The sequence below is a fragment of the Aegilops tauschii genome, chromosome 1 (assembly GCF_002575655.3).
Source record: "Aegilops tauschii subsp. strangulata cultivar AL8/78 chromosome 1, Aet v6.0, whole genome shotgun sequence".
In the NCBI taxonomy this organism is placed as follows: domain Eukaryota; kingdom Viridiplantae; phylum Streptophyta; class Magnoliopsida; order Poales; family Poaceae; genus Aegilops; species Aegilops tauschii.
Genome location: NC_053035.3, coordinates 499,429,627 through 499,438,877, shown reverse-complemented (window position 1 = coordinate 499,438,877; position 9,251 = coordinate 499,429,627). Strand labels below are relative to the sequence as shown.

The window sequence follows — 9,251 nt, the reverse complement described above, 5'->3', positions numbered from 1 at the left end:
GGACAATTTACTTATGAGCATTGTTAGCTTCTGCTTACAGGTCCATTTTGGTAATTATGTCTCTGCACTACTTTTTTGCTTAACGGTACATTGCTGGAAGAAGCCAAGCATGAGCTCACAAAGCTTACACATGTATCGATGCATTTTATATGCAGTCACACGTGGTTATTGCTCTGCAGAACATGCCTTCCGAGCTTCAGGACTTGAGTTCTGACCAACGAAACACAGTCTGTATTATGGACGTTTATATCACTATTGTATCATCGCACGAGAGATATATTTTAGCAGAACACATGCCACCTGTTTATGTACATATTTGCCTAGAGCTCCGCGATAATACACGAGCTTTCCCTAGCGGGAGTACTAACAGTTAAGCGCAATACAGTCAGCATAGTATCAACAGACAGTAGATCACAGTTTACATAACATGAGCCAGCAGATGAGAATGGCTGTGGACACACATATGCAGATGAGAATGGCTGATGATGTCCAGATGATGGCACCGTAAGATCAGTCGGCGTGGACGAGCAACGGCGCAACCCCGATTTCGGATTCAGATTCGTTCGGGCAAAGCAAAACCTAGTAGATATGAAAAGAAATATGTCTCAAATGAACAGCCCATAGTTTTCCAAAGTAATGCATGAATATCATCAAGTCTTCTTTTTTGAGGGAATGAATATCATCAAGTTTGAAACAGGTGAGTTGCACACGTGAAAGAAAGAAAGAAAAAAGAGAATTGAAGCAACTTGATATATAAAAGATACAGCACCTCAACATGTGGCATGCTAACACAGGAGTATATGCCTTTTGAGTCTGGTGCTAACATGAGTATATGTCTCTGCAAATCTATTTATGCGCCAGCGCCTAGGAGTTAGGACGGCTGAGTAAATCATTGACCGGACCATCTCAATCGGACAATATAATGAATTCACGCACACGGCTTCAGGGGCGTTATAAAGTTGCTTTAGGGGGAAACAGCTACATTATACCGCTTTCATCGGCGTCCTGGGGCTCGATGGGATGACGCCAAACCTGCCGACCAGGTACTTGAAACAAGGGACGGACAAGGTGTACAGCCCAGCCATCACAAACGGTGCAGCAACCATCCAGCCAAGAATCTGTATTCATTCAACAACGGCAACAGTCATGGTACTGTTTTCTGAGAACAAGACGACACAATGCTCATTTCTTATGGGTGAGATAAACTTGATGGCCGAAGCAATTTTACTAACCGCATGAAAAATGCTGAGTAGCACGTCCTTTGAGGCATGGCCTGTGAGGACCATCTTGAATGCATCAGATGTCAAGGGGAAGTGCTCACCGCCTGTGACTACTTCTCCCAAACGCAAGAAAGGAATGATCAAGCTGAGGAAAACGTAATCAGGAAACGACACTGCCAAATGCATTGAAACAAGATAGGGAGGATCCGGTGAAATGAAAGTTCATTGGTAGCTCTAAATAAATTAAAACATGATTGCTTATAGCTTACAATTGCTGCACTAGGTACAACGGGAGTGAAAATGCAACAAATCAGTGACCATTCGGAACAAACTTTCCAATTTTTTAAATAAATATTAGCAGAGGAGGGTGCAAGTTGTATGCCGTGCAAAATTTCAAAGATCAAACCCTGCTAAAAAAGAAACAAGTCCCTGGAGGTATAGAGCATGGTCTCCCACTGTTTCCTTACAACATAGCCCATTTTGGCATGATATTTACCCCCAATTATATATAATCATTTAGATTGAAACGTCTATCACAATGCAACTGTAAAGCCAAACTAAAGAAATACATTAGTCTACTGTAGAACTTTCTTCGGCATTAAACAAGTCATGAAAAGGATATCTGTTTTTTCAAGACCATCACAGCTGGCAACTAGTGACAGCATATGAATTAACACCAGCCACTTTTTTTCAAGTAGCATAATAGACAAAGCAGATTCGGGGTATCAGCACTCTAGTGCATGTTACGTATCCTATGAACAAGGAGCCTGAGAGTTATGAGCACAGGAATCTGCCCTGTTATGACTTATGAGCATAGTTTGAGCTATGTGGAGTCTTGTACACCCTCACTTTTATATATATAAGGTAAATGAATGTCTGTTTAAAGAGGGGGTAAAGGATAGCACAGAAAAGAGAAATTAGCCTCAAGTGGATGAAAATGTTCAAAATGACAGAACAAAGTTTGAGTGGTATTTAAGTGAAACAACATAGTTTAGTGCTATAGAGCTTAAGTCTGTATCTTTTGGCACGACAGCGGACCAACAACTATTCCTATACATAAAGCTTGGCATGGAACCAACACCTGTTCATATAATTAAAGCTTGACAAAGAACCAACAACTATTTCTATAAATGAAGATTGACACGGAACTGACAACTATTTCCAGATATAAAGCTAGACAAAGAAGCAGCAACTATTCTTATAAAAGAAGCCATAAAATGGAATTTGATTCACTGTATTTAGTGCTGAGCATGTGTTTACCTTAGCTCAAGAGGAGTAGCAGCTAAATTGAGAACCATGACAGTAACGGCATTGCAACGAGCTCCTAACATCGCCACAGCAAGTCCACCGATAATAACAGTGGTCCCTGCAATCATCAAAGGCCAAGTTCACATCAAGTTGCTTTGAGAAATATTATGAAAGACTAGCAATATAATTGAAGAAAGACGTAAAATAACTGCACGTCACACAGCAACCACCAGCCTAACGCTGAAACTCAGCAACTTTCAAAAGGATTTTCCTAAGCCACTACATGTAATTGACAGGTGCTTTTTGGTGACAATCCAGCTCTGTAAAATCTTAAACCCAACTATGTTGACGACAAGAGGGCAGGTAGACAGGACGCACGCGATTCAGTTATGAGACCACAACAGGCAAAACACTGAACACATCTGAATGGAGAGCCATCACTTGGGAGGGAGTCCTGGACTCCTGGAGATGTGAATGAACGGCTTATGGCAGCATGGTGCCTGCCGTGCAGCCCTGTGTTTCCCAGGAGCTGAGCCGTGTTGTCCTCGACTATGGCCGCACACGCACACATCGGATCCTATTGTACTGTACTGTATTGCTGCGCCGACACGCCATGCGTATGGAGCAATCGAATCTAGACTCGGTTAACCGCAGATAAATTTTGGTCGACGAGAGGTAGGGGATTCAGCAGCAACCACGTACGTACCGCAGATGGGGAAGACCCCGATGGTGACGCCGAGCGCGGCGGAGAAGGCCAGCTGCTTCGGCTCCGCGCCCCTGCACCGGCCACCGCCGCAACAACAGAAGGCTCGCCATCGTTAGCAGCAGCAATCCATCAAATCGGCGACCAGATGCTAAATAGAAGCGGGCCTCACCTCTGGATGACCTGCAGCAAGGGATCGACGACCCTGGCGTTGAGCCACGCGAGGACCACCGCCATTTCCTCCCCCCTCCGCGCGGATCGGGGCCCGGGTTGGTAGGTTGGTGGGCGGACCGGAGGAGCGAGCGCGAGGGCGGGAGGAGGAGGAGGAGGGGAGGACGGCCTGCGGGCCGGGGACACGGCGGGCGGTCAGGGCGGCGGCGGCGGCGGAGGGGAACGTGGTCGGCCCGCCGTCGTGGTGGGCGCGTGGGAGGAAGAGCTGGGGGTAGAAATGGAAATGGTCAGGCTTCGTGTGTGCGCCACCGGCCAGGAAATCTCTCCCCCTTTTGATATTTTGGGCCCCCGGGGGTAGAACCGTCTTTTCCCGGAAGACTTTTGGCTCGCTAAGCAAAGATACTAAAATGTTATTGTTCCCAACACATTTGGAACGGGGCACTTTATCCAAGTGGCAAGCTAAGATGTGCCGTATGATCGGGTAGCGTCTACAGATCAAGAGAAACATTTGGATACAACACAATGGACTAATCGAATCTATTAGGTTCAATCCCCTTTGGTGCGGCGATTAGACTTGTTAGAAAATCGCTTGTCGATCTAACATTTCATCGTAATGAGATGCATATACATGGTATTATGATGGTGCGGACAATTTATTGATTAGCCCGTGGTTGGTCCGCTTTGTTGACATTTCCGCTTCTTGATTTCGACTTTCAACATTTTAGACTTTTGTGCAGTGGCGCTTTGAATAGTGCAGGTGGACAGAAACGAGGAAAAGAATGGTACTTTGATGCGACGGGGAGATGATTTGATGGTATTCCCTGAAGCCGTGATATGCGAAGCTTTTCTTCTTGAAATATAGACTTAGTGCCAAGACTATTTTCTTTCTCACTTTAGCTACATGTAGGTCGCCTGAAAATTAGTTTTGGTTCAATCGATTGTTGGGCCATTGAATTTTGCTTTAAGATTCGCGCATGTTCATTTTCTGGGTTAGTCTGTGTGTTTCAGCTAGCGATGTGTGGATCCATGCCCGGACACCACACAAAAAGGTAGGTAGGTCGCCTGAAAATTAGTTTTGGGTCAATCGATTTTTGGCCCGTTGATTTTTGCTTTAAGATTCGTGTATGTTTTTTGTTCTCCTGGGTTATTCTGTGTGCTCCAGCTAGCGATGCGTGCATCCATGCCCGGACACCACACAAAAAGGTAGGCAGGTCATGACTGAATTTCCCCTGTCGTGGTACTACGTAAGTAGTTGGTGTTTTTTTGTCAACAATGGCAGGTCATGGTCTAGGCATTAATTACCCCGATGAACCAGATTTGATTCGCTATGAAGCTAGCATTGTACGCAAATGATTCTTCCTATCAATGGACATCGTCCGTGAAAACGATGCTACTAAGCTCCTCATGTGGGGCAAGTTTAACCGGTAGAGTAGAGTTTTAGTCGTTTTGCAGTGTGGAAGGTTGCCGCATGATCCATCGTGATGGGCAAACACTAGCAAAAACTACGGGAGTATATGAGAATATGTGAATGAATTGAAGTCCACTGGAAGTTTGATGCTCATATTTCAGATATGAGATTGCAGAAATCAACACATCTATTTTCACTGAAAGAGAAGAGATAATCTGATACCTGAACTATGCCTTGCAAGCCACCACACATATTGTGATAGTACCTGAAAGTTTCAAATTTTGAGAAGGGTCGTACAGAGCATTACTAAGCAATCATGTTAGAAATATACTGGGGGAAAACACATGAATTACACAAAAATTTGCTAGAGCAAGCCCCTTGACATTTCCGAGTGATAAGTGCATGTTTCTATTCATGGTGATAGACACTCGTTCTGGTAGTGAAAGGTATCTTTAGCACAAAAGTGGAACCTTTATTTGTTCTTACTTTGGTCCTAACAAAAATAGTTGGAAGTTACCCCCTTCAAATGTAGAAGATTGTTAAACAAAAAAAGATCAATCATGGCCAATGGATCACAAACTACCAACTAGCAAAACATACCTTTATTGAAATTGTAGTTATTTATCTATCTTTTATCCATAACATTGCTATCAAAATTAAGCGAGAAAATGTGGGCCATTATTGTTTTCGCCAATGCCTTGATCAGAAGTCAGAACATAGGTACTAGCTTAATGCACCATAAAGTGATAATTTTTAATTGTAATGAGCAACACAGAGGACACAATCTAGGACACCGTTTACCCCCAAATTGCAATTAAGTAAAAAGAAACAGAGCATTGCATTAAGCAAAGTGATATAATGTTGATAGTATATTATCTTTACCTCCAGTTCATCACCGAGACAACTAGGGAACTATATTTTTATCCTTAGTGGCATAACACAATACACACCTTTTCTCTTTCTATCACTGAAACAAATTACTTTCAAGGTTAAACCCAACTAACATACACAAGTCTCTATTGGAGATCAATCATCTAAATATGGCTAGTGTAATAATAATAAATTAGAGATCATATATGTATATAAATCATGTATCGAAGACCTCATATGAATAATCCCCCAAAAAATCAAATATAATTTGAGTGAAAATTCATCACGCTGCAATAAAACATACCAATAATTACATGGATCACAATCATGTAGGACATGTAGGACATTTGATGTGATTTTTTTTACTGAGAAACATGGGAGAGAGGATGCCAGTTAACTACTTTTACAAACCCATAGTCCAAGGAGGACTACCCACAAATGGAGATGGTGGAAGCAACGTTTGTGAAGATAGCTTTGACAGTGATTCCTCCTTCGACATACTACGAAAGAGGGCACCAGATTGGTAGAGATTTTTAGATCAATGTAAAGACAGAGGCATCAGGGGGTGGTGGAAAGGAGGACCAAGGCCCACATGGCGCCACCTCGTGACCCAGGGGCGCCACCTCGTGACCTCTGGTGTTCCTGGCTCTTCACTTGAAACTCCCTCTCGTATTTTCCTTCATTTTTCGGTCCCTGAAACAATGTTTTTCTAAAAAGTCAAAAATCATGCATAAAATAACTACTGACACTAGACACTGGAGTAATAGGTTAGTCCAAAATTGATAAAAAAATATGCCAAAGTGATGCAATAATGATATAAGTAATATAAACATAGCAAACATTATTGATACATTTGAGACATATCAATGCGCCAGGGTGTACAACAACATCGCCGAAGAACTATACAAAAGGCGCACCTCAGAGTCTTCCAGCAGTGCATTTCCTTGGAAGAAGGAAAGAAAATTCTCCAGAAGATTCACTCAATAGTTTGCAAAACATTTCGTCAAGGTTTTTATTTGCCTATCGTGGTCGCTAATTCAGAGCACATTGCTCACACTTGCACTGGGTTCTAGAAGTTCGGAGTCTTGGAAAGAATTTTTGTAGCATCATAAATTCATAACTTAAACCACCAATTTTATTTTAAATATTTAGTTTTGAGATACAATATGCATAGTTTAGTCTTGAGAAGTAATTGGTAGTATCATAATTTTGTTGGCGATTGCATATATATTGCAACACAAGCTAATAGTCTAAATTATAATTTTTAAGATTGTAATATGTAAATAAATTCATTTTTAATGAAATGAGCATTAAGCTAATATCTTTTTCCATTTGAAAAGGAAAATAGCGTGTTACATGCAAGTTACAAGTAATGTTTGGGTGTGACCATGGATGGACTTGCATGACCCCGATTAATTATCAATGTTGAAAGGACAAGAGTCCCATATACTTGACCTGGACAAATAAACAAGCCCCATCAACTAATCAGTATTTCAAGGAAAACCTCCATGGAACAAATAAGCTAGATAATCATGCTCTAGAAACTTCTATGAGGATATTTATGAATTATACTCATACAAGAAACAAACCTCCATGAAATATTTAAACATAGAAAAACAAACACAAAGATGTAAAGACACACATACACAGTCACAACTAACTGGTTCAAAATTATCTGGTAGATGAATGTGTGTCTATAGGTTTATGCTTTGCTAAGACCTTGGCAGAATTTAAATCACCAATATGCATTGAACAAAAGCTATACATTGTGTAATAATGAAATTAATAAGTTATGATGTGACATGTGGTTAACCTTATCAGATGCATTCAACTTTAGTAGTTAAGGCCATAGGTTAAAGGTTATGTCAACAAAAAAGTAAATGATTACACGTAAAAATGTTTACTATAAATATGTGTTTACACATATTTCCACAACGTATAACTGGCCAAACTTCTGTCAAAGTCAGATTTTGAGTAGACAAAACACATTGTGCATTTTGCAAATTTAAGAAAAATCAACCGTGTTTAATTTGAGTACTAAAAAAACATAGAATCAGAAAAATCTTGGAAACACTATAAAATGTCAAAGATCCGCTTGTATCAAAAAACAAATTGCAACAATCATGAACTAAATTTCAATACTGTGCCAACATAAATTGTCACCCACTTAAAAGAAAAATAATAACCTTGGTCACTTATTTGAGATTGTACTAAATATACTTTTGTTATATAATATAACAATGTAAACAACACGGGAAGTTCTAAAAATCATATGTACTATCCACTGTCAAATGGAGGCACCGACAAGCATCTTCACACATATGAACCAAGTCTTGACGGATATACCAGCAATTAAGTGCTATTTAGGTAGTTTGCACTAAATCCTTTTTCCAACAAACCATTACTTATAAACAACTGATATAGTTAATGCAACTATTCATCTTAATAACATGTCAAGATAATTAAATTAGTGTGTACCCGGTAATTCCGCCTCTTATAGTTACCTAGATCACTCGACTTTGAGAGAAAAAAATTCCCACTTAAAACTTGAAAAAAAGGGAAATTCTGATCTAGGGTACACTTCACAGTGCTAGGAATTGTGTGTAAAATAACAGCTAATCCATTATAGTTCGATGAAGTATCTAAAATAGCGAGAATTCACTTTCCTTTCCTGGTGAGTATTTTCTAGGAATCAACAATGCCATCATGTAACTGGATTATTCCATGCACATCCAAGGTGGGAAGTTGTATGAAATGAGAAAAACAGGCCACATACTATATTGTCTGATAACCAAAACCAAGATAAAAAATAACTCTATTAGCACCAGCGTAAGATTTCAGAAAGTCCACCTTAGACAAAACAAGATTCAACAACTGAAAATGCATATTGAATGTCCTGTTGGTCATAAGGGTATATGTTTTGATATGAAGGACCCTGATAATGAACCCATCTGTGTTATACCGCAACATCCCTCGTGAAGAGGTTTGATATGTCTCTAAAGCATCTATAATTTTTGATTGTTTCATGCTATTATATTATTAATCTTGGACACTTTATATGCTTTTTATACGATTTTATATCATTTTTGGGAACTAGCCTATTAACTCAATGCCCAGTGCAGTTCCTGTTTTGTGCTTGTTTTTACTTTTCAGAAAATCAATACCAAATGGAGTCCAAACAAGTTGAAACTTTACGATGATTTTTTAGGACCAGAAGGGACCCTAGAAGCTTCAGGAGGAGGCCAGAAGAGATGCGACACTACTAGGGAAAAGCCTAGCAGTAGCACGGGTTTTTATCCTATCAATAGCGCGGGTAAACCATGCTACTGCTACGGCGCTACAGCTAAAGGTTAGCAGTAGCGTGTGTTGACACGCGCTACTGCTATATCTACTTAGTAGTAGCGCGTGGAGCAACAGGCGCTACTGGTAATTACTAGTAGCGCGTCTCATTGCCCGCGCTACTACTATTATTCCGTATTATATATTTTTATTTTATGTCGTTATTTATACACCTTATACAAGTTTTCATACAGTAGCAATTTAGAGATTGTTTTTACATCATAATGAGTTAGTAAATCACTAGGTGAAAAAACCGCAGATTAATTTCAAGTGGATGGATCACGATAATCCA

General features: G+C 40.3%; 1 protein-coding gene across 1 annotated transcript; it reads right to left on the bottom strand.

The window, feature by feature from the left end:
- Positions 1 to 234: 234 nt before the first annotated feature.
- LOC109782875 (uncharacterized) lies at positions 235 to 3,665 on the bottom strand. The gene is made up of 6 exons (XM_020341500.4): positions 3,344 to 3,665; positions 3,175 to 3,245; positions 2,481 to 2,586; positions 1,233 to 1,365; positions 990 to 1,118; positions 235 to 579 (listed from the first exon to the last, which is right to left on the bottom strand). The coding sequence occupies exons 1-6, from the start codon at positions 3,406 to 3,408 to the stop codon at positions 511 to 513; spliced, it is 573 nt and encodes a 190-aa protein (XP_020197089.1). The 5' UTR covers positions 3,409 to 3,665; the 3' UTR covers positions 235 to 510.
- Between the last annotated feature and the right edge of the window lie 5,586 nt (positions 3,666 to 9,251).

Bases quoted from the DNA above. Each gene is read 5' to 3' on its own strand.
- LOC109782875 (XM_020341500.4), bottom strand. From the start codon at position 3,408: ATGGCGGTGGTCCTCGCGTGGCTCAACGCCAGGGTCGTCGATCCCTTG. The intron at 2,587-3,174 runs GTACGTACGTGG...TGATGATTGCAG, and splicing joins CGGGGTCTTCCCCATCTGCG to GGACCACTGTTATTATCGGT. The intron at 580-989 runs GTATAATGTAGC...CATATCTACTAG, and splicing joins CCAGGACGCCGATGAAAGCG to GTTTTGCTTTGCCCGAACGA.